This window comes from Peromyscus maniculatus, chromosome 3 (assembly GCF_049852395.1).
Source record: "Peromyscus maniculatus bairdii isolate BWxNUB_F1_BW_parent chromosome 3, HU_Pman_BW_mat_3.1, whole genome shotgun sequence".
NCBI classification, from domain to species: domain Eukaryota; kingdom Metazoa; phylum Chordata; class Mammalia; order Rodentia; family Cricetidae; genus Peromyscus; species Peromyscus maniculatus.
Genome location: NC_134854.1, coordinates 4702361 through 4727049, shown reverse-complemented (window position 1 = coordinate 4727049; position 24689 = coordinate 4702361). Strand labels below are relative to the sequence as shown.

Here is a 24689-nt window from a genome sequence, read left to right as displayed (position 1 = left end):
GCGGCCTGGAGGTACAAGGTCCCCCCACCTTTTGGTACCACAAATCTACCAGAAGATCCATGCCAAAGTCGTGTTTCTGTTAGAGACACATCTTCGGTCTCAGAGTTTAACCATATTTCATAACCTTGCCCAAAGCATAGGGACAGACTATTTGCATATGGTAAATATTCAGATCAAATTAGTAGGCAAAATTAATGCAAGAAAAAAAAAAAAAGGATGAGTGTGGGGTGAGAAAGTCAGAGCCAGGGATCTTTAGTTGAATAATACAAAGTCTTGAAGTTTGTTGATTAAATAAGCATATTCCAAGTATTTATTTCCAACAGTCAATGAATCAACTTGTTCGTGCAAGAATCAAAACAAAAATTCAAATTCATTCATTATGGACCACTCTTATCTAATGTGTATGTGTGTATATGTATGTGCTCACAAACGTTGAACGTGCCTTCACGGGCACACACATCTGTGTGTATATAGAACATACACACCGTGTTTTGTTGCTTCAGGGAAGGAGGAAATTATAAACAATCAGCAGGCATTTTGAGACAGCAGAATCGACACAATGGAAATATATACAATAATAAAATTAAAATGGTGCAGCATTCCCGAGTAGAATAATACAGATCTCAATAAATACAGCAGATATGTGTTTAAAAACAAAACAAAACAAACACCATCTCTCCACCCGAGATGAAAAGTCTTTCAACTTATAAAAAAAAATTGAAATAAGCCCCTCCAAATGTATCATAATTGTTAGTGCCAATATAGAATATAATACACAAAACCATTTAGCAGGTGCATGCAAGAGGCGAAAGGCCAAGGGATGTAGAGGCTTCTGGTCCGCTCAGAAGTGAGGGGCCCAACGGGCCCCAGTTTTTGCAGGAGAGCCTAGACCAAGAGGTCCACCCTGGTCTGCCGACCTCCGCAGTGGGGGCCCTCCCGCTGGGGTGGTGGGGGAACTTTGGCCTCCGTCACTGGTGGCCTTGGTGCAGCCCGGGTTGCAGAGGCCCTGAAGGCGGCAACGTGGGCTGCATTGGCGGCAGAGGTGCAGGCGGCGGCGGCGGCTGCAGCTGAGGCGGCGGCGGCGGATCGCTGCCTGGCTCCCCAGTCGGAGTGCGGGTCAGCCCCAGGGTGCTGTCGTGCAGCTTGCGAACGTGCTTCTTGAGGTCAAAGTTCCTGCAGAAGCCCTTGCCGCACGTGGGGCAGGTGAAGGGTTTCTTGTCGTTGTGAGTGTGCATGTGGAAGGTGAGGTTGTACACCTGGTGGAAAGCCTTGTTGCAGATATTGCACTTGAACTGCTTCTCCCCGCTGTGGGTCAGCTTGTGGTTTTTGTAGTTCCCTGAAACAGAAAAAAACAGCCGGGATGAGGTGCTGACCCGCGCTGGAGAAGCAGAAGGCACGGAGGCCGGCTGAAGAGCCACCACAGCCCCGACCCAGGGTGCAGGGCACTGGCCCTCCTAAGTTTCTTTTTAAGCACACTGAGTTGATTTCTTCTACATATCAATACACATTAATTTTTCTAGTTATACGAAACGAAAACTGGAGGTTACAGAGAAGTACCCTTTGATGTATCAAACGTGCCTTTTCTAACCCTGGTCGGACCCGAGGGTAGGGAGTCAGAACGCAGCCTTCCTCAGGGACGCAGTTACACTTAACGGGTCATTTTCTAAAATATCCCGAGAACACTCAGTACGGCTCTCCCAAGACCCACTGTGAGAAGACATCTGCTGGGCTCAATACCTTTTTGATGAAATCCTTTGCCACAGAATTCACACACGAATGGTTTGTAGCCCGCGTGGATCCGGGTATGTGTGTTTAACGTGGAACTTCTATTAAATGCTTTCCCGCACTGGTTGCATTTGTGAGGTTTTTCCTAAGCAGCAGAGAGAAAGGGGAGAATAGAGAATGTAATTTAAGGTACTTTGTTATTATGATGTGGAGTCCTACCAGCACGATTCACTAACGCCCTGAAGCTTCTAAACAGAACAAAGGCGACAATACAAGACATCTCCTCAGTGTGGCCAGCACAGCTCGACAGATCCTAGGCTAAATAGTGAGGCTCTATCGACCTTTTTTGCGGGGAGGGGGGGCGGGAGGGGCAAACATTTCCGAAGACTCCTGGTAAATTGTGATAGAGAACATACCTGCGTGTGAATGATCTTATGCCTGCAAAGAGTGCTCGCTTGCCGGAAACCTTTCCCACACACTTTGCAAACGAAGGGTCTTGCTCCTGTGTGCACCGGCATGTGACGGGTTAAGTTATAGTGCGCATTGAAGACCTTAAGATTAAACACATAGAACACAGGTTAGCTGGACAAGAGATCTGAATTCGAAGTGGACAGAGGGAGGAAGGGGGGGCAAGTTTTTACCCCTATTCTCCAAATATTAAAACGGAAGCGAGGGAGGGAGAAAGGAAGGAAAGAAAGGAAAGGGAAGGAAGGAAGGAAGGAAGGAAGGAAGGAAGGAAGGAAGGAAGGAAGGAAGGAAGGAAGGAAGGAAGAGGAGGAACTCCTTTATGGATAATACCTACCTTCCCGCAGACTTCGCAAGTGAAAACTTTGGGTTTGGCATTGGGAGAGCCGCGGCTGAAATCCGAGGCTTTGAATGCAATTTTTTCTGACAAAAGTTGGGCGCTTTCTTTCATGTAATGCTGCAGCTGAGCCTGGGACAGGTCTTTGAAAGCTACACCCGAAGGGAGCTTCTCCACCGCGGGGACAACCAGTTTATTCCTCTCGGCTAAATACGTTTTTGGCGGTGGGTGCAAAGGGGAGCTGAGAAAATAGGAGGCCACGGGGTGGATGTTCACGCCCGCAGCCGGGTGGCACGGACCATCACCTCGGTTCAGGTAGCACAGGGCGCCCATGGCGTGGAACGAAGAGTGGTTGACCACGCGCGGCCTTACCAGCTTGTACTGCTGCAGGGGCAGCGCGTCGCGGGCCAGGTCGCCCTTGAGACTTAGCGCGCAGTTGAGCAGGTCGCTGCAGCTGAACGCCGGCGCGGAGGGCGCCACGGCGGGAGGCGCCGGAGCCTCCAGGCTGGCCTTGCGGGGCTCGGAGCCAGTCGCTCCGGCTTTGGAGCTAGGGTCGTACGCCACGGGGACGAAAGGGATCATGCAGGGGATCGACGAGTTGAGGTGCAAGGAGTGCTTGGGGTCTCCTTTGGGCACGGCTCCCTGCAGGAAGTGGGGGACCGGCAGGGCCTTGGGCTCGGGGGTGCGCGCCATGATTCGTTCGATGGAGAAAGCCAAGGGTTTGGATGTGTTCATCACGTTGCCCCGAGCTGGAGCCGTCGCTAGCATTTTGGTGGTCGCGTTGAGGCAGCTACTGTCCATGACTGAGTCGCCAGCTTCCGTCCGCCGCCGGGGTTGGGTTGCGCGGTCGTTGCCTCGTCCCCTGCTTGTCACAGACCTGCGGGGAGGACGGGCACCGTCACCACCAGCAGCCTCCTCCTCCTCCTCCTCCCCAGCATCACCAGCCGAACCTGCCTGCCCAGCCCAATGGACTCCTGCCAGCCCATCGCAGAGTTCTTGGCGCACCAATGACTCGGGGACAATCACTACTTATTTCTATCAATAGAAAGTGTTGTGTCAATAACGCAGCCAAGATCTCGCCAATCGTTAACTTCCAAGAGGAGAAGGTAAACTAGATAATTGCTCAATTCGCTTCCAACAGTCAACAGGAAAACTTTTTTTTCCCCTCTGCAGTCGGTGACTACTTTTCATTGGCGAGAGAGGTTCCCCCGCCCAGAAGAGGCGGGGGCGCTCTCCCTCCGCAATGCGCCGTGCCCTCCCCTCCACGCAAGCGCCTCGCCCGCCCGCACACGCTGCTCTACCCTCCAACCGCCCCTCCCCCTTGCTCCCTCTGTCTTTTTAATTCTCAATCTGCTTAACCAGGCTTTAGAGGCCAAGCAAATCTGAGATCAATTTTCTCGTTTAGCTCTAAGTGACATCATCTAAAATCATTGTGCTAGGGCTAAATAAGGAAACAGTCTAATTCAGGGGCAAATGCCAGGCTATATTTATCAAACGCCGGGCTCTAGAAAGCCTTGACCAGGAAGCCTCTGACGGCAAAATCCGAGGTTTCTTTCCTTGGTTCCGCTGAGCCCAGGTCGGGCCACGCTACCTCCCACGCAGTCCACTTTCGTCCTCCAGGACCCAGGGGGGGTGCTCGTTCCCTGAATCCTGGAGTCTCTACAGCTCGAGCGCATCTGGACCCTTTGGAAGACACCAGCAGGTAACTGGCCTCCCAAAATGCCCCTGAGATTTGAAGGCCTTGGGAGGCTTGTTATGTGTTTGTGGTTTTGCAAAAGTGATACCCATGGCAATAGTCCTGGGAAAGGCGCACTAGCACCACAAAGTTGAGGCTGAGGAGTTGCAAGGAATAAGCGGGTGTCACGCCGCCAGAAACCTAGACGCGGATCGGACTCACACACAAACACACGCGAGAGCGCGCTTGCTTGAGTTTCCAGAGAGAACCTCGAAAAGGCAAAGGACTCGCGCCCACAGCTCTTCCCGAGCCGAGCGTTCTAAATGTGGAGCCGAGAAGGGAGACAGAGTCTGTCGATCCCGGCTGCCCGCGTCTGTAAGCCTCTCAGTAGCAGTCCGTGCCCGCGACACCCAGGGTGTCTGTGCGCAGAGACGAACTAGGCGAATCGTCCGCCCCGCGTGGCGACCACAGCCACATCTGTGGCCCCCAAAGAGCGCTTGGCGACCCTGAACGCACCCCCACGTCCTCCGGGCGCCTGGCGCCCTCCTGTTGTGACTCCCGGGCCCTGATTCCTGGGGCTGAGATTCGCGAGCTGTGCGAGGCTTTGGTGAAGACGCCCGAGGCTGAGGCTCCCACTGAGCGGGTCCCCGCGGCTCCGGCCGGTGCGAGCCCAGAGCAGCGGTGCCAGTGCGCGCCTTCCGGGGCGCAGTCCGCACAGAGCCTCCAGCCGCGAGCCGCAGAGCCCAGGGACCAGGCGTGCTCCCGAGGTGCTGGTAGTAGGAAAACCCGGCGGTTTTCAAGCTAGCGCCCTAAGGAGCGCTGAGCTGTGAGCCCTGAGCTCCACCGCCTGGAGGCAACCTCCCAGCACCATCCGCCCGGTGAGTTATTCTAAGGTGTGTGGACCGGGAGCCCAGGTATCTGGCCAAGAGTTATAGCATGCTGTTCTCCGGTGAGAACTCTGGAAAGGGCTAGCAATGGGAGGTGGATGTGGGAGCCTAGGATTGTTGAGCCCAAGGCCAATTTACTCAAAGGTGCCAAGCTGGAGTTCAAATGGAGGCGCTTTCAAGTATTTCTCCCTCCATACCCCTTTTCTAGCCTAGGCCAACCCAGGGACCCAGACTCCTCCGCCCCACACTGACTTTGCCTGAGCTAGTTCAGTTACAGCCAGGGGGAAAAAAACAAAAAAACAACTTTGAGGTGGAAAGGAAGCCAGAGCGAGGCGCTGAGGCCTGACAGTGACGCAGGACCGCTGAATGGATGCTGGGGAAAAATGATCGCTGGAAAAATAAGAGCCGGCAGAAAGTTATTTTGAAAGCCAGATGGTGGGAAATCGGGCTGTTTGTGGCCCGCCTTAGAGGCTAGGCCAGGGAGTGTCTCGTTTCAAGTATCCAGGCGGCTTCTGAAAAGCCGGTGAAGCAGACAAGAGCATGAGTCCCGGACAGGACACCTCGGACTACACAAAACCCGGGAGGCATTGTGGGGCCCTTTGGGGCCTCAGTTTTCCTCAGCTGGAAATGTTCGATTTGCTTTTGGGGCCTTAGAGCCTCTGTCCTTCACCTGATCAGACAAAGGGCGCGGAACCCGAATTGCTTAAGGAAAGGCCGCGGGGCGGGGGTGTCCCCGTCCCACGACAGATGGGTAGAGGTTAAGACTTTAATTGTTGCCTTTGGGGGCGGATCAGATTCCCTTTCCTACCTGCCTTCCCAACAGCGAAAAATCTCTCTCCGGCTGCACTCCTCCCGCGCCGGTACAAGTTTAAAGAAGACAGCAGAGGCGAGAAACGGCCGGGTGCGGAAAGCCTAGGAGCGCCCAGCTGACTTGAGCAACTCCCCGGCCTCTGCAGCGTTACCAGCCGTCTTGACTGAACGCCACCAGTTTCTTTTACGTTTGTCGCGTGTCCCTCCCTCTTCTCTTCTTCTCCTCCCCCTCCCCTCTCCTCAGCCGGGTGAAAACGCCTTTATTTGCCTTCGATAAATTTCCTCTTCAGTGGACACTAACTTTTAAAAAAGGAAAATATTAGCGGAGGGCTTTATATAGTTAACATTTCAATAGTTCGCCTTTCATTGGCCTTTCGGGATTTGCCTTTTCTGCCAAGTGTTTGAAAATGTCACTTGGGTAAATACAGCAAGGCACCAATTATCTCCTTTCTTTTGAGATAGCCCTGATTTTGCTAATCCCAAAGACCGAAGATGTGTTTTACAAATCCAAGTCTTAATATACCAATATTTGTTAATATTTTCCACTCGGTATATAACCAAAACATGTATTAACGTTTAATATGTGTTCCATAAGGTAAAGATTCTCTTAAAATACTCAATATATTTAGGAACAGTTTCTTAATGTCAGAAATAAATACTTTGTTTTATTTACAAACACTTGAAATTACAGAGGAGTAACAGGCACAGAGCATACATTTGGAAGGTTTAGAAGGCCTTAGAGATTCCACCAGTTAAAATTGTTCGGTTTACTTAAAAGAATATAAAGGAGTTTTGTTTGTTCAGTTAATAGCAAAATAGAAACTTACAGATCTTTAGGATTTCTTGGAGATTCCCATAATCTTCCCGTGTGTGGTTTAGAGCTGATTTTACTTGTCCCACCCATCGACTTTAATTCCAGGTGCAAGTTGAGTTTAAATATTTTGGTTAGTAAACATGGGATATCCCATGAAACCAGAACAGTCCTTGATATAAAGAGGCCAATTAACAAAGTGGAATCAATACCTGAAAAACAAGGAAAATTTTCCTACTACGTCACAATCGAAAGTTACATCTTCTGTAGACTCTAACCTTGTATTTCGGTGTTTTCTTAACTGTGTTCTTCATAATTCTCAAAGATTTGGGTAATTTCCCTCAGACTTCTTACTTAGTCCCTGTCGTAAGCTAGCAGTTTTAGGGTAAAGATTATTGCCATCTGAAATTTAAAAAAAAAAAAATAGGAGATAGCCATAAATCACCGAGTGTTCTGTAATCTTTGACTATTTCCTTAATAACTCACAGAATATTGATGAAGTTTTTTATTTTAAAAAATGAATTGGAAAACGTGGTAACGTGGCAGATCTTCAGCCAAGTGCATAGATTTGTCACTACTCTGTGTCTAGGGTTTCCAGATCCAGCAAGCATCCCTGACTTCCAGCTCTCCTCACAGTCCAGATAACTAGTTGTTATAATTATCACGGCCTCCTCGGTGTTTGAGGGCATCTACCCTGTTTCCCGTCTAGGAAAACAGCACCATAGGCCACACAGATCACTTCTACAAGGGGAAAGGCATCCCTAAATTCCTCCACAGTCTTTGTCAGGGTTGGTGTGTTGTTGTTTCTTTTGGTGTGTGATAGAGCCGGGCTGTTGGGATAGGACACAGATGAGGTCTGTATGGTTCCAGGGAAGAGACTTTTTGAATACTTCATACTAATGAACGGATACACAGTGGGACTAACTTCGCAGCACATTAACAAACATGAGAACAGCTTCAGATTTAAGCCTTCCAGTACGCTTTTAGTCGATTTGGTGGCTAATAAAGAACGGGAAAAGTCAGCGAGAGAACGGGGTGGGGTGAGGGGGCGAATATTAGCAAACTACATTGTAGTAAGTTCTCATATGATGAATAAAAGTATTACTTTAAGAAAGACTCCTTGTTAATTTTGTATAGCGTGTGAAGGCCAGTGTTACCAGTTCGGACTCTGTGAACTGGAGAACCCCTGCCACCACCCCCCCCATACACACACACACGGGATGGAGGAGTTTGAGAGCAGTCTGTTACTTGTCTCCAGACCTTTGTCGTTACTATTTCTTTTATATCAGGATTTTCTTTAAATTCAATGAAATCATGACTCTCCAAACAGCATTTGCATGCTAAACTAGTTTGTAAAGGGAAGTGAAACGTTCTAACTCAGGAGCGTTCACAAAGGCGGCAGGTAACTCTGTCAGCCACCTCTAGGGCTGATGATGTCTACCCCTACCCTAACGCTGGGATTTCTCTCACCCGCTCTTCCAGGCCTGTGAGGCGCGTCCCTCTCGGCTGCAAGGCTACGAGCGACTCAGGCCTGGGCTTGGTGGAAAAGAAGTTCACAAACAAGGAGCTCAACTTTTCGGGCAGCCGCTCCAAGTCAGGCAATCAACACCCAGCGGTTTTGCTTATAATTTGCAACGGTGCTGTTGAAAGTTGAAATGTGCGAACACGAAAAAGAGGACGTGCCTAAAGTATTTTTTCTTCCACGCTGACAATGTGTCTCCAATGATAGAGAAGCTGGTTCATGCAACTGGCTGATTAGCATGGCGCAGAAGTTACCAGATAATTCCTAAAAAGTCAGTTAGTAAAACAGTACTCAACATAAAGCCCCACTCTTCCCTGTTTCTGGCCAGGGTTTTAGAGCAGCAGTTTCGGTGTTAAGTTCAAACTTTCTTCCGTGAGTGATCCCGTGAAACGAAAGGCGACAATAGAAATGGAAATAACACAGAGTGAAGAATGAGATTATAGCAAGAGAGAGGCATGATAGGTAAATCAGTATCCGCGAGCCAAACATCTCTAGAGCCTTTTTATGGTTTCAGTTACCTCCTGGATTCCAGTCCACAGCCGTTTGGGCCCGGGAATGTCCTGCGCTGACCGGCAGCCCCAGGCTGTTTCAACATCCATCCGCCTTCGCTCGCTCGGCCTGGAGGTCCCGGGCCCAGCTGCCCAGGGAACCTGTGTTCCTGTGGCTTGGGGTGGGATAGAGGCGACCCGCCTGGGTCACGCTTCGCTCGCCAGAGCCCAGCCCGTGAACAGAAGTCCGAAGTAAGCTGAGAATTTGTCCCAGTCGAGTTCTGCTCTGCTCGGTTCTCACTCACAAATCTCAGCTAAAACGACGACGTCTCCGCCGCCGAGAGGGACGGAGCTGATGCGACAGCCAACGAGGAGCTGGGGAGCGCAGCTCGTGGGACTTGGCGGGGACGGGGAGCTGGGGCGCGTCTCCAGCCGCCGGCTGCTGGACCTTTCCGCTGGCCCGCAGCACCGTGCGTGTCCCGCCCAGCTCCGAACTGCAGCAGCGCCTCCCCCAGGGCACGGCCCCCACCGTCGGCCCGGCCGGCGTGACTGTGGCCGATCTGGTCCCGAACTCTGGCCTCAGGACCGTCACTGGCCCTCCAGCCCCTCCCTGGCCCGACTGTGCTCCTCCCTCCCGGCTCTGCTAGCCCGAGAGGCTGCAAGAAGGAGGGGGGAGGCTTGTAAGTTTCGGGAGGGGGGGGGGCGCGGGTTTGTGTTTACGAGACCAAGAAACAGTTGGCGGGGAACTCACTTGAAAAGTTTTTGAGCCGAGCGCTCACTAATAGCCAGGCTTTGACAACTCCGGGTGTAAGTGAAGGGTCAGCCAGCCTGCACGTCAGGTGGGCGGAAACAGACCTGCCTGTGGGGCAGGCCTCGGGAGGGACGAAAGCTTGGCTGTTTGTATCGTTATTAGTTTTGTCGGTCACTTTCTTAAACTATTCCAAAGTACCTGTGGCACTTCTCAGTCCATCCTCGAAAAGTCTTTCAGGTGTGTGTGTGTGTGTGTGTGTGTGTGTGTGTGTGTGTGTGTGTGTGTGTGTGTGTGTGTGTGTTCGTGTTCTCTCCATTCTGGGTTCCTGGGGATTCCTTACTTTTTGAAACTGGTTGGTTGATGGTTAGAAATGGCCTGACTATAGCACTTAAAGTCCCAGAGAAAAGGAGAAATTTTCCTAACAAGAGATCTCTTTTAATCTTACTGTTTTAAGTCACACGCTTCAATTTGTCCTCTGAGTCCTGATTTCCCTGGGCCAAACCCCAGACCTCCACTAACACTGAAGGAGATGGCAGTGGTACCAGACCCACCGCCGGGTGACTTCCACAGCCTCGGGGGCAGAAGGGTCTCAGCTCTAGCACCTTTCACTGCACAGCCTGGATGGGTACACTCTTTGAAAGCCCACTGTCGCTCGCCCCACCCTCCTCAGGAGTGGGTTTGTTACTGGAGTTTAACATTACCCACTCCGGGGACACCCCTAGAAAAAGAGGCTTGGTCCTTTATTAAGGGCTCTTACTACTTTTTCAAATATCAATTTGGGTTGTTGCCTTCTTGCTGAATGGACAGGTGTGTTGTCTGGAACCCCGACTTTAGAGAGCCCGAGGCAGGAGGATTGCTGCAAGTTCGAGGTCAGCCTGGTCTACAGAGATCCAGTCTGAAAACTTCAAAACAAACAAACAAATTTACCTTTTTAGTCTGAATTGATTTAGAAGTTTTTCATTGTTTTTCTAGAAATCTCCCTTAACTCCCTCTGGTTAATCCTGGCCACTGGCCTCCCAGAGGACCAGTATCCTGGGACCGCCTAGAACTGCCAGCAACTCTCTTTTGGCCCTAGGTGACCACGAAGGGCTGGTGGCTTGACGTCCCCCAGTGCGGGCAGCAGCCTGTAGCTTCCGAAGGCTGTCTGGGTCAAGAGTGGAAAGGGAAGTGGCGCGCAGAGTAAAAAGCTGGAAGAACCGGGCCAGTCTGTGTGAATCACTCAAAGACTGAATGAGGTCGGCTCCTGTTGCTTGTGAAGGAGGCGAATGTGTATGTGTGTGTGGAGGGGGGGGGGGTCTACCTAACCCTGTGATTCACAGCTTCTCAGAAATTTACATAATACAAGGGCGTAGATGTAAACCTAAAGGACAAAAATAATAATTCGATGGCACATATTTTATTTTCGCACCGCGGACCTGGATGTGTTCCCGGTGTTGGCTCGTTATTGCTTCTTGGAACTCTCTCCTCACTACGCAGAGTATCTGAACTTTCACACCACTGCTGAAGGAGAGGAAAAAAGAGAGAGAGAAGGAAGAGAAATCAGCTTTTATTGTGCTGGTCTAGATTTCTCAGCTGCAAAAGACTTTTTTCCCCCTCCTTCCTTCAATTAAGAGCATTTGTTTTGAACAAAAGGCAGCAAGCGCGGTAATAATTGGAGTCTTTTCATTCCCAGGGACCTAGTGCCATTTTATATGGCTGATGTTTTATTTCACGCAATGTAGTTAGCCTTTAATATGAATGGAAAGTTCCAATTTATCAATTCCTCAAGTAAGTGAAGACTCAACTCCTACCAAGAGAACCGACTGTCAAAAAAGACACGTTTAATACAGAATAGAGAAACAGTGATCAGAGCAGCTACAAAACACATGGGAGCTGCAGAACTCTCGCCCCCCCACCTCCACCCCCGTGTGTGTGTGTGTGTGTGTGTGTGTGTGTGTGTGTGTGTGTGTTCTCCATTTGACTTAGTTGCCATTGGGAACTTAAATTGCAGAGTCCCATTGTAGCACCTTCTTAATGGTTCCCCATAAAACACCTAAAAGGAAACCCTGGGCCAGGGATGGGGGGACCCCAGTATCCCCGTATTTCAGCCAGGAAGGCACTATGCCTTCCAACTGTGTCTGGGCTGCATGGTCACTTGGAAAGCACAAGGCCACAGCCTGGGGTGAAGTATTGAGTCTCCCTCTCTCTAGTTAGATGTGGGAGATCCGACCATAGGAGCCTGGAAATGGGGGTGGTTTCCTTCTGCTTCCCTGTCTTCCGGTATTTCCTGTGATGCTCTTCTCTGAAAGATCCATCTGCAGAATGGGCAGCATTCCCTAGCATTTAATCCAAGTAGAGTGGTCAGTCATTTTAATTTCCAAAATTTTGATTACAATTGTAGGACTGGGAATTTTATTGGAAAAACTACTCTTTTCCCTCTCCCTCCCCATTCTGGGCATCTATTTAGTAGAATAGACTCTGTTTTTCTCCTCTTAGAAGCTTAGATTCTTCCATTATTCATGGAAAACAAAAGTAACATTTCCTTTTAAGAATGTTCTTCAGAAATATCCACAACACCAATTTATCCTGAACATTTGGGACACACACACACACACACACACACACACACACACACACACACACACCCCTCTTTGGAGCCCTAAGCTAAGTGCTCTTGACTGGCCAGGCCACACAGAACAGTGAACTGGTTCAGAATGGAGATTAATGGTTTTCCTTTACTTTGAATTTTTTCCCCTGTAAAATGGGACTACATTAGAAAGTCCTTTCATCTCTGAAAGACACCAACATTGAAGAGACCTTAAACTACGATTACTTAATGTATGACAAGCTATTACCACTGTTTAAAAAGTTAGAAACTTTTCTAAATTGTTCAGACAAATGAATTTTAAAATAATCCCTCCTCTCAATGATAGATTTTAGGCCGAATATATGGAAATGTTAAAAACAAATACAGGGATTGCATTTATAAATTCTTTTTCACCACCTCAAGGACTTTTCTTGTCCTTGGGGCCTCCTCTCCCACATCCAGCTCTGTAGTCCCAGCGTACACTCTTCTGTAGACTCAGGAAAGAACTCCCACAAAAGCCTCTTGAAAAAGATGCCAGTTTGGTTACAACAGACTTCACTTCTTATGAAGCAATTACACAATGCTAAAGTCAATCAGCTTTCCACAGAATATTCATTCTCATGTGTGAAAGAACACACCTTATAATCCTACAATGCAACAACAACAAACCTATAGTGTTTGAATGAATGACAACGAATGAACTTCTTCCACACAGTAACTTTGGAGCGGCTCAAGAAAATAACTAGCAGCTCCAGCCAGGAGGAGCTAACAAAAGCTCTGTTCTCACAGGACTCTCTCACCTGGCCACTCCCTGTTTCACTTTCTACCTTTTGAGATACTTCCCACTGGGTTTTATCTTTTGGCTGTGTGACACTCTTTAATAAAACTTTTCCTTCCTCCCTGCCACACTCTCCTGCAAAGACACAGTTGGCATTGTCTAATGCTGGTGCAAAAGAAACGCACAGAAGAACAAGCTTCAGAATTGCAACAAAATTTCTTCCTTCCAGTTACACCCAAGAGAGTTACTTGTGGGACAAGTGGTGGAGGGGCTGGTGCTAAAAGACACACCCGATTCCATGTGAATAGACGCTGAAATAGCATGATGTATCACTTTTCATTTTCACACAGGAACATATCGGCGGCATCTATGTTTATGGGTTCTGTAAACAAACATAAGGCAGGCTGCGCTTTGAGAGGAGCAACTGCTGTGTCTGAGGGTGTTTGAGATCAACTATTCAGTTGAAATAACTCTCCACTTCCTCTTGGACCTAGGGGGTACAATGTGGACAGAAATTGGAGACAAGTCTACAAGATTTTTGTTGTTGTTGATATTATCCCTCTGTTACAAATAAATACACAAACACAAGACCCTTCATTGTAAAGTTGTAAGGTATAGGGAGACTGAAAACATCATGGTATTCAGCCCCCACTTCTGGGATTGAGAAAGTTACAGGTCGGCTTCTTAAAAAAAGGAATGGCTGGGGTGGGGGAACAGTCGGCAGCAGTTCAACAGCCCTTGTGCCAAACTTGTTTTTCCCTTTGATGAGTAGGGAGCATTTGCTTCTGCAGGGCCACCCAGTGTTTATGTCCCAGCCTCACCAGGGCAAAGGATTCTCAGAGGGTGTACCCTCTGTCCTGTACTGGGCCTCAGTGATGTTTGAATTTTCCTAGAAATGTTTTGTTCAGCAACCCATTGGGGCTAGATGCTGGCTTACCTGGCACTACCTATCATTTCTTCTAACGCTTCTATGTCTGCGCTATGCCTGGCTCCACAGTGTGGATGTTGTGGGTGAACACTGCAGAGGACCCCCCTCTCTGTCTCTGTCTGTCTCTGTCTCTGTCTCTCTCTCCTTCCCTCTCTCTCCTGTTACTTCTCCATTTGCAAGTGGTTGCTTGTGTGGCGACTTTGTTCTAGGATTCAGAACAGCCCCTTACACTTAAAAAAGCATTAATGCACACCCCATTTGCCTCCTGACGCTCCCCTGAACTGAACTGCATTGGCCACAGGCCTGGGATTTCCAGTGTACCGTGTGGCACTGATTGGATTATCCCTCTTCCCACATCAGATTCCCAGAACACTGCCATTCCCACGTAGAGTAGACCCAGAGTGTCTGCAGTTGCCTCCCTCTGCAGCCTCAGCTTCAGGGGCTGCTGTGGCAGTGCCTGGCCTTTTAGATGATGGGCATCCCATCCCCCCATCCCCCCACTCCTCACCCCCCCCCCATGGTCCCCTTTACAAAGCTGGAACTGGACAATCTTAGCCAGTTCACAAACATCCCAGGTGTGAGGTTGGAAGTTCAGAGCTGAGTGTGAGCCAAAAGGAACCTGTGCCAGCCTCAGGCAGAATGACTTGTGAAACTGGTGATGCCTGCTGGTCCATGCTGGACTCCCATCATTTTTTATAATCCATCACTCTACCAAGAAATAGTTAATAACAACCAGAACTTTATAACATGATCCTAATCCTTAGAATAATCTTCCTTATTAAGTGCCCGAAACTTGTTCAAGGCTACGGGGCTTAGATATGAGGAAAAGGTGTTGTCCACCAAATTCAAATTCAGACTGATTTTTCTGACTGTAAAGCTGGGCTTTTTGAAGGGAGTTATGTTGCCGCCAGGTGCACTTTTCCATAGCCTTTTAAATTAGTAAACCCTTAATCCCAACACTTGGGAGGCTGAGGCAAGCTGATTTCTGTGAGCTCAAGACTAGTCTGGTCTACTGAGTGAGTTCTAGGATAATCAAAACTGCATAGTGAGACCCTATCTGGGGATGGGGATAGGGGGACACATGGATGGACAGATGGAACCTCCCTCTACCTTACAAAGGACTGAACCCAGGGCTTCACACTCACTAAGATAATTATATGCTGAGATACACATTCATACCTCAGCACTTTTTCAGTTTCTGTTTAGAGACAGGCTGGGCTAGCTCCTACTCCTCAAGATACAGCTTCCTAAGTAGCTGGGACCACAGGCATGCACCTTCCTTCATGGACTCTAGATGTACCTGCACACTCTCCCTGAAAGCCACCAAGTACGGTAAAGTCTATGATTGACAGGCTCTTGTGACTTGTGAACCCCACGCTCGAAGTTTGCAGCTAGTCCGTGTGGATGGTCTCAGCTCCCTTCAATACCGGGAGAATTCGTTTAAAGCAGAACCCCGTTCCATCTTCAGTTATCAGTGGGGTAGCCTGGAAGTAACTTGACTTGGGGCCGGGAACCTGCCTTCCTCTAAGGTTGGGGGGCCCGGTGCATGCAGGGCTTGGAGCCCGCGGTGAGGCTGTGACCTGCTGGGCTGCACTGAGGGAGCTAGGGAGCATCTCCCAGGATCACAGATCTGTCACCTGCCCACAGGGACCGAGACTGGCAAATTTTCATTTTCTGGGTTGAGAATACGAAATAAAGGTGACTAAAGTCCTCTTCTGATAGAGATCAGTGCCTCAATGAAGCACTTTCCCCAGATTCTGGGCCACCGGGCAAGGAAGGCTGGAGCCCTGACTTCCCAGTGCACTCTGCAGCCTGGGGTCCCCCCCCCCCAACCCGCAAGCATTCGCCTCCCCCGAGTGCCCCTTTTGGGAGGCAAAGGACAAGAGGTAAATGATTCTCTGCCACAGTAGGAATCTGGAAAGCGGTGGACCCTGTTACCGTGGGTCATCATCGAGGGCGAAGGTGGACTGCTCCAGGCCAGGCTGTGACCCGGGAGGGGCGTAATGGGGGGGCCCCCAAACCCCTTTGCACGGGCATTAGGAAACTAGCAGGAAATCTCTTCTCCTTATCCAGGGACAATGAGCCCCGGCGAAAGGGAATTCAAGTGGAAAATACGTGAATGCACGGACAACCCACAGTCGGTGGCGCACGGAGGTTTCCCGTGGGCTGTGTGGCACTGTTTCTTGTCCGACAGGACGTCGTTCTGATCTTTACTCAATAAATGTTTGAACGACCGTTCTTTGCAGATGAGTTCATAGCCTCTCTCTGATTGACCTCACTTGAAACTCAGCCAACTGCCCAGTGCAGCTTTTCTGCTTTTCCCTAAATACATTCATGAGGAGGATTTGCACTTCGAAAGATTTGCAAGACTTGTTGGGTTTTTAAACTTTGTTTTTCCTCCTAAAAGCACTTTCAAGAGAAGAATACCGTCTAAAACTGATCTTGCTTTAATATCTGCTTGGGTGTCCAATACAAGGATTCCATCAGTGACCAATTAAGTCATTTCAAGAAATTTTTCATTAGGCTAAAGAGAAATTCTGGGCAAAGGACACCAAAGCAATTTTCTCTACTTTTTGATCGCTTCTTTAAATATGTTTCACGCACCTTTTTGTGGCTCAAAGGTCAGTGTGAGTGGACCTTGTAGAATTTAGAGCAGGTCCATAACTTGGTTTGGTGTTGTCTAGTTGTGGGCAAAATGGGAAGGAGGAAATGAAGCATTTAGAAAGGAACGGGAAGGGTCACCCTCTGCAGAAGCCCCAAGGCTGAGGTGCCGCAGGCAAGGCTGAAACAGATCATTTCTACCCTAATGCTGTCCCCTTATTGCTCGCTTTCCCTGTTGTGTGTGAATCCTGCCAACTAGACCTGTCCTTGGAGCAAACAGTTACTGTTTTAAAGAGTTCTGGTAGACTTGAGAGGGCAAGGGTCATCTGTTGGGGCATTTTAGAACAACTAGAATCAATTATGCTGACACCAACACTATCAAGACCATGGAAATTTCACTGGAAAGGGGGGAGTAGATCAGCAGTATGGTATGCTGTTAGGATGCAAACCGCCAAGGGTTCAATATCCTATGTACAAGCGTGCACGCACCTGGTGCATGTACACACTGGTTTCTAGGTAGAGAGAAATTTCATGTTGGGATGGTGCCATTGGGTTAGAGGTCACAAGGAGTTAAGGGTCACATGACAGAATACTTAAGGCAAAGGGTCTGATAGTGGAGAAAAAGAGCAAAAGTATCTGTGGACAAACTGTTTTCAGAAACAGTCCTTACTTTTTCATCAGGGAAAATGGAAGAAATTGTCATCTTTCATGTTTATCATGTCATCTTACTTTCAGGACCGAAACATCAGGCCCTAATATTGCTATGTAATAATTGTGGATAAAGCACATTTTTGTGGACCAGTCTGATCACCCTGGTCACCATTTCTGTGACATGACAGGAGAAACAAGTTTGGAAGTTGAAGGCATTCCTGACATTTTATCACATAAGTGTCCATAAATTCAGTAATACTTTCATTTTGGTACTGCAGAAATTATTTGTCAGTATAACTAGGTGGGGTTGGTATATGCCTACAGTTACTTAGGAGGCTGAGGGAGGAGGGATATGGGAGCCTTAGACTTCCAGACCAGTCTGGACAACACACCAAAATCCTACGTCAAACAAAACTTTACTTCTGAGTGAGTGCAGTAGCATAGTATGCCAGTATATATTAGGGAAAACCCCAAAATAAAAATTCGGGGATTACAAATCAAAACACTATAATCCTTTAAAATTATATCAAGAAAATATTGGGAGAATTACTACCAGTCATGCCAATTGCTGATGAACATTAGTATCATTACTAATATTGCTAGTTATCAGTGGTTATTACTACTAATATACAGTATTTGAGTAGGTACTTAACATTTTCCTTGCTATGAATGTGTGTTCTCAAAATAATTCTTTTTTATCAGATTGTAGGCCTACCGGGTACAGAGCACAATGTTCGTTCGTAACTCTTGCTTATTTGATTGAAAACAAAACATCACAGAATAAAACAAAAACACAGAGCCAGATAGTTAGATGTTTGAGATACTGCAAATATCTTACTGCATTTAATCTATTTAAGTTTAATGAACACAGAAGCTGCTATGACCGGATGGATTTTTATTGCCTGCAAGCTGTCACACTCAGAAATAGAGCACAATATGTTGATGGAAGCACACCTAGCAACGTCTTACTCATGAACAAAATGTTCAGAAAGGAACAGGACATAAGCCTGGGGACAGTCTAGTCTATATTTGGGCATGGCACTCTCTGAAGTCCAGGATTACATCTGCAGATAAATTCAGAGTTATGAAAACCAAGGCTAAAGCTTCATACACATCACACCACTGGTAAACTAAGTACAGAACAAACATTGTACATGAAGTATAACCCGGAGGCACACCATTTTAACAGAAGTACAATAGAGTCGATGCTGTGACCAGAGATGGCTTTTCCCAATGTTGTTTCATGGGAGACGCATATCGCATATGACACACAGGACATTATTTTGATAGGACTATTAAAAAGGAAAGTCAAATATACTAACAACAACAAAGAATGAAAGCAAAATTAAAAGACAAAAGAAGTTCATGTCCTAGTCATGAGCAGAGCCAATTTTAGGCCAAGCTATACACATGAATATGGTTTTCTTTCAAAAAATACTTGGCATGTTTCTCTTTATCTCCAAGTTCATTTTCTAAAGAAATCTGAGCATTTTTATTTGGTCAAGACAGTAAGTACAATTACAAGGACAAGGTCCACAGAACAATGCCTAGGCCTTCAGTCCTTTTGTGGAACTGTGTGCTATCAGCCTTCTTCTTCTTCATCACTGTCCTTCATGGTAATGCCCTGAAGTCCTCCTCCTTCTGAAACAGAGGCTGTGGCCTCCTCCACAGTTAAACGTCTGTGCAGAGTATCATATGTCTTACTGTTCAGCGTTCCTTCCAACACACCTTGCAATCGGAAATCCCTATAGGTTTTCTAAAAGAAGAACAGAGTATTTGCTTTGATTAGTTAGATGTGTGCATAGACATATATGCTTATATGTGTAGACATGTTTGTGTACTCCAATGGCCTTTTAGAAATATGGGGAAAATCCACTAATGGATTCCAACTGTGGCTGCTCATGTCAATCATCTTGCTAGTGCATTTCTGGGGAGAAAACGTGATGAGTGACTTTGGATAGTGCTACCCAAGCTACAGTCCTTATGGAGAGATCAAAATGTTGTGACTACCAGATGACAAATTAATTCCCTTTCTCCAAACATTACTAATTACACAGAGTTGAGTACTAAATAGTCTGTAACAACTATAACATGATATATTTATGTGCATTTTTAATAGGAAGGACATCTTACATTTTCAATAGGGGAGTCTTTCCTTTAATAAAGAAAAATATACTTATTTTATAAAATATATTAGTTTTGGAAGGCAGGTGTTGGAGGATAAAGAAGTTCACACTTTATGCATATGAACTACAAAAATGAATTACAAAATGTATTTACTTGTGCTATACTATTGGAAAATTATATATATATATATATATATATATATATATATATATATATATATAAAATGCCTATGCCTATATGGTTTTTACCTTTTTTCTTTGAAATGCTCTTAGAACAGTAAGTACCATGATTCTGGGGAAAAGTTTCCATAGTTAGGAAAATAAAAATGAGCATTTATACATTTTTGGCAAAATAATAAGCCATTAAATTACATGTTAGAGCAGTGACTTATAGACTGCATGTAAAATGGAATTCAATATTATCATTTCTTCTTATGTGATTCTTTTTTAAAAATTAAAATTACATTTATTTGTTTCATGTGTATGTGTGTATGTCTGTGTGCATGTGTGTGGGTATCAGAAGAAAACTAGTTGGAATTGGTTTTCCTTCTACTATGTGGATCTTGGGGTTAGGATCAGGTTGTCAAGCTTGAGAGCAAGTACCTTTACATACAGAACCATCTCACTGGCCAATCTACAGTGCTTCTTCAATTTTTTTCCTGTGGGATTCAAAATGCATAACCTATAAAGCTTCCCTTATGTCTAAAGTGTGATTATTTTCACACCTTTTCCATGTCTCTACAAGACTGTCATATTAACAATAGTAGCAGTAGTATTGATTTTAAACGTGGGAGAAGGAAGCCTAGTTATTTAAATGGAGAAACCAAGAACTCATGAAGATACCCCATTCTATGGAGGAATTTTGAAACACATTTTTAATGGTAATCATCTTTTATAATTCTGCTGCTTGCTAGATTTAGAATCAGAAGCAGACAGACTTCAACGGATTACCCAAGTGTCAGCCAGTATCAGTATGCCTGTTTTAGTATCACTGTTTTAAGTGATTTCTGGCAGTCAGTTTTTGTTTTTAATACTTCATAGAAGAAAGTAAGTCAAATCAGAAGGGACATTGTATCTCATTGCCCAATATCATAACCCCAGTAGATGGAAAATAACAATGAAGAGGAGCTTGGTTTTGCTGAATACAGCATGGCAGCATACACAGTCAAAACACTTCCATCAGAACATTCAGAGAATTCCAGAGCACCTGAGCATGTGCACTAAGGGCACTTGTCACATGGGTTGGGAAGAGCATATTTATCCCCTCATTGGACACACTTGGTCACTTCCCACAGCTTTCTGAGAAAAGCAGGAATACTACAAGGTGGTGGAAGCTCTGGAGCTGCCTCAGTTTACCCTCCTGCCTTCTTTCCCTGACTTGTGCCCAAGGTCTCATCTAGTTTCAGAAGTGATATGTAAATGGTAAGGGTGGAGGGCAGTGTACCCTATCTGATCTGATCACTCGATAGAAATAAATTCATGTTAAAACAAAACCAAACCAAACAAAAAACAAACCCACACCAGCTGGGCAGTGATGGTGTACGCTTTTAATCCTAGCACTCAGGAGGCAGAGGCAGGTGAATCTCTGCGAATTCGGCCAGCCTGGTCTATAGAACGAGTTCCAGGACAGCCAGAACCGTTACACAGAGAAATCTTGTCTCAAAAAAACAAAGCAAAACAAAAGAAAACAAAAACCCACACCAATGTCTAAAATTTAGTTGAAGCCTGAGAACCACAGAATGGCATCAGGGGTCAATGTCTCCACAGCTAGTATGATTTAGATTCAGAGAGTGTTTTTGTCTTAGATGATCAAACCTATTTCCACTTTTAAGTTGAAATTATTGAAATTTATTTCAATAGCTTCCTTTAAGGCATATAATCTACCACCTTCATATTCTCTAGGTAGAATAAATTTACTATGATGCAGTCATAAACAGACTTCTGATTCATAAGTACCACTAATGGGGCATAGCTTTATGATACTCAAAGTCATACTTCATATTTAAAACCAGAGAAGTAACTCTGAAGTATGAATCTTGCCTAGAAAGTGTGGTAACTAATACATATGGTATTATTACCACAAACATTTATGTTAAAGTCTACTGTTGTCTTTTTTTTTTTTTTTTTTTTTTTTTTTTTAATTTTTTTTTTTTTTTTTTTTATTATTTTATAACACCATTCAGTTCAACATAATAGCCACAGAAACCCCTGTTCTCCCCCTCTCGCCCACCCCTCCCCCCAGCCCACCCCCCATTCCCACCTCCTCCAGATCAAGGTCTCCCCCGAGGACCGGGGTTGACCTGGTAGACTCGGTCCAGGCAGGTCCATTCCCCCCTCCCAGACCGAGCCAAGTGTCCCTGCATAAGTCCCAGGATTCAAACAGCCAACTCATGCAACGAGCCCAGGACCTGGCACCAATGCACAGCTGCCTCCCAAACAGATCAAGCCAACTGACTGTCTCACCCGTTCAGGTGGCCTGATCCAGTTGGGGGCCCCTCAGCCCTTGGTTCATAGATCCTGTGCTTCCATTCATTTGGTTATTTGTCCCGGTGCTTTATCCAACCTTGGCTTCAACAATTCTCGCTCATATAAATCCTCTTCTTACTCACTAATTAGACTCCCAGTGCTCCACCAGGGGACCAGCCGTGGATGTCTGCCTTCAGATTCCTCAGTCCTTGGATGGGGTTTATGGCACCACTATTTGGGTGTCTGGCCATCCCATCACCAGAGTAGGTCAGTTCCTGCCGTCTCGCGACCATTGCCAGCAGTCTTTTGAGGGGGTATCTTTGTGGATCTTCGTGGGCCTCCCTAGCTCTCTGCTTCCTCCCCACGAAGATCCACAAAGATACTGTTGTCTTTTTAATTAGATTAAAATTACATTAAGCGCACAACACACTATTCATACTGTACTGTGCCATAGACAATTGTTTACTAAGTTTCTGAGTTTGCTTTTCTGCTTTCCTTGGAATCCTTCCCTTTAGACTTAGTTTAATTATTAGTAAGTTTGCCCTGACAGACTTAAATTACGGATTTGAAGTTCCAAAGGCGTTCTAATCTCAATATGGTAAAGACCATTTCTTTATTCTGTTAAAAAGTAACAACCAGGAGGTGAGTTGCGGTGCAGATCCTTGCAAATTCTAATTCATAAAATGCTGCCAGCACTTGGACATTCTCAGGCTCCCACCCTGGACCTGTTGGCTCTTCCGTAAGACAAGGGCCTGCCACAGGGTGCTGCCTGCTTCCTTTCCCCTAGCACAACAAGCAGCTGATTTCTATTGATTGCTTTAAAATGTTTTATGGCCATTAGGGAGAACAGCCTAAATCAATAGCCATTTCAATTATTTGCAGACTTTATTTCCCCTTCTCAAAGAAATCATTCTGATGTTAAATCTTCACACATACTTTCAGACTTCAGTGTTTTTATGCCAGTCTTACTGGGATTTTTTTTTTAAACAAATGAACCAATTGTGTAAGAGGACACAGTTGACTCTCATTTTCACATCTTCCTGGGCCTATAACAATGGCAATGTCTGTGAGTAGTAAGTAGAAGAGAGCTGAGTCGAGTTGAGTGGATCCTGGTTAGGATGCAGGGATCTGCTGTCACACACAGGCCAGATCCAAATCATCCAGAGAGAAGGGCCTCTTAGCAGCCTTCACACTTCTGCATGCATGTTGTCTAGTCCTTCTTAGAAACGCACTGAAAAATTATTAGTATAAGCAAAATCACTATTATGAACAAAACTACAATCAGTTCCAAGGAACTGACGAATCCATGGATGACAGTGGTTTAAGTTCGTTTATATTCAAAGCAGGGGGATGGTTAGAATGCTAAATTATTACTTCACCTTGCCCTTCATTGTGCAAACAATAATTTTAATTATTAAGTAGATACCTATGAGCTGGTTAAATGTATAAGCCAGGAAAGCTTTGAGCTTGTGGAGAGCTAAATATGAACTGGGACTGATGGTACAGATCTGCCACCGCTGGTATTTGGGAAGCTGAGACAGGATGACCCTAGTTGCTCAAGATCTTCCTGGGTGACAGAGTCAGTCTGAGGTCTTCCTAGGTAACTTAGACAGTGACTCAAAATAAATGCAAAAAAATGAACTCAGTTATAGAGTGCTTGCCTAGCATTAATGAGGCCCTAGATTCAATCTCCAGCACAGAAAAAAGTAAAAATAAAATAAAGTTGAACATTTATGAAACTTAATTTCACTTATTAGTTTTCACTATTTATAGCCATAAATGAAGTTTGGATTAGAGCACAAAGAAAATGCTGCTGTACTACTTAAAAGGTATTAACTGTTCTTTCATGTTAAAGTATTCACTGAGAATGGAAGATGTATTCTCAGTATATTTTATGTGTATGTTATTAACTATCCTTATGTTGTATATTTTGGTCATAGACAATTTTTGTCAACCATATCTCAATAAGATGAAAAAATGGTGCATGCTCTTTATCTATTAAGATGCATTAATATAAGAAAGAAATAACTTTGGAGAAATGAATGATAAGCAAGTAAAAAAAAATGAACATTTTAATTCCCCAAACAAAGAGATTAGCTATCCATCAACTGATGGTTGGGAGGATCTATGACTTCTGGCATCCTGAACCTGACAGACAGAAGCTTGGAGCATGGCTGCTGGTGAGGACAGCCAGCTGGCCTCATTTAAACAACAGTAGACACGGTGACATCAACAGCTCTATGCATATGGAAGGTAAACACAGTATTCGGATGGTCTTTTATGCAAAACAAACCAATCAAAAGCTGTCCAAGTTACATTTATAAAAACAAGGAAGAAATGATGGTGAAGTAAGCCATATCTGGACACATCACAGAGTGTGGTCAGCTCTTTGTAAAGAATACCTGCTAAGAGGAATTGAGAATATTTTGTTTGCTAAGTGAAACACGTGGCTGGAGTATGAAAATGTCACGGGTGGCAACAATTTTACTTGTTATCAGTCACTGATCATCATTGCTATACTTGTTATCAGTCACTGATCATCATTGCTATTATTAGAGCACAGTTCCGTTTCCACCTTTGAGGCAAATTGCCCAAATCTGATTTTGGAACAGAATTCAGTTGTGGTTCTGACTTGTGGTAACTTGTGTGTCTGTAGCACAGAATAATAATTTGTATTTGAATTAGAAAGTAGGAACCAAGAGAATGACGGTAATTTTTTTTTAGATTTACTTTATTTATTATGTATACAGTGTTCTGTCTGTATGTGTGCCTGCAGGCCAGAAAAGGGCAACAGATCTCATTATAGATGTTTGTAAACCACCATGTGGGTGCTGGGAATTGAACTCGGGACCTCTGGAAGAACAGCCAGTGCTCTTAACCGCTAAGCCATCTCTCCAGCCTTCAATGGTAAATTTTTTTAATGTGGATGGAAATTTCTTTTAAAGATGTAACTTAGTGGTACTTTGCAAACTTCAGCATGTAATTAGAGTCTTCTGGAGGCTTGTTAATCTGTGGATCATTGGGTCTTATCATTAGTTCCTGATTCTAAGGGTTTAGGCTGTTACCAAAAGACGTGTAGTTCTGACAAATCCCCAGGGGCCT

At 45.7% G+C, this 24689-nt stretch overlaps 2 protein-coding genes across 10 annotated transcripts in view; both read right to left on the bottom strand.

Annotated features, from left to right (window-relative positions):
• Positions 1 to 281: 281 nt before the first annotated feature.
• On the bottom strand, positions 282 to 9023 carry Fezf1 (FEZ family zinc finger 1). Of its 2 annotated transcripts, none has more exons than XM_042272832.2 (5): positions 5898 to 6133; positions 2528 to 3404; positions 2142 to 2276; positions 1738 to 1870; positions 282 to 1336 (listed from the first exon to the last, which is right to left on the bottom strand). In XM_042272832.2, exons 2-5 carry the CDS (start codon positions 3326 to 3328, stop codon positions 969 to 971), a joined length of 1437 nt encoding a protein of 478 aa, XP_042128766.2. In that variant the 5' UTR covers positions 3329 to 3404; positions 5898 to 6133; the 3' UTR covers positions 282 to 968. The 2 variants fall into 2 exon arrangements, with proteins under 2 accessions (XP_042128766.2, XP_076422271.1); XM_076566156.1 differs by lacking the exon at positions 5898 to 6133 and adding an exon at positions 8751 to 9023 and having other exon boundaries at positions 286 to 1336.
• Positions 9024 to 17873: 8850 nt separating this feature from the next.
• The window catches only part of Cadps2 (calcium dependent secretion activator 2), a 544863-nt gene continuing 538047 nt past the window's right edge, over positions 17874 to 24689 (bottom strand). For all 8 annotated transcript variants that reach the window (XM_016006862.3, XM_016006864.3, XM_076566153.1 and 5 more), the window contains one exon: positions 17874 to 18751. In XM_016006862.3, coding sequence (XP_015862348.3) covers positions 18578 to 18751 — 174 coding nt within the window. In that variant the 3' untranslated portion in view covers positions 17874 to 18577. The remainder of the gene's footprint in view (positions 18752 to 24689) is intronic.

Coding starts and splice junctions, on each gene's coding strand:
- Fezf1 (XM_076566156.1), bottom strand. CDS start 8,827: ATGTTGAAACAGCCTGGGGCTGCCGGTCAGCGCAGGACATTCCCGGGC. Junction 3,405..8,750: donor TGTGGACTGGAATCCAGGAG/GTAACTGAAACC, acceptor TCCTCCCCGCAG/GTCTGTGACAAGCAGGGGAC. Junction 1,871..2,141: donor ATAAGATCATTCACACGCAG/GTATGTTCTCTA, acceptor TCTGCTGCTTAG/GAAAAACCTCACAAATGCAA.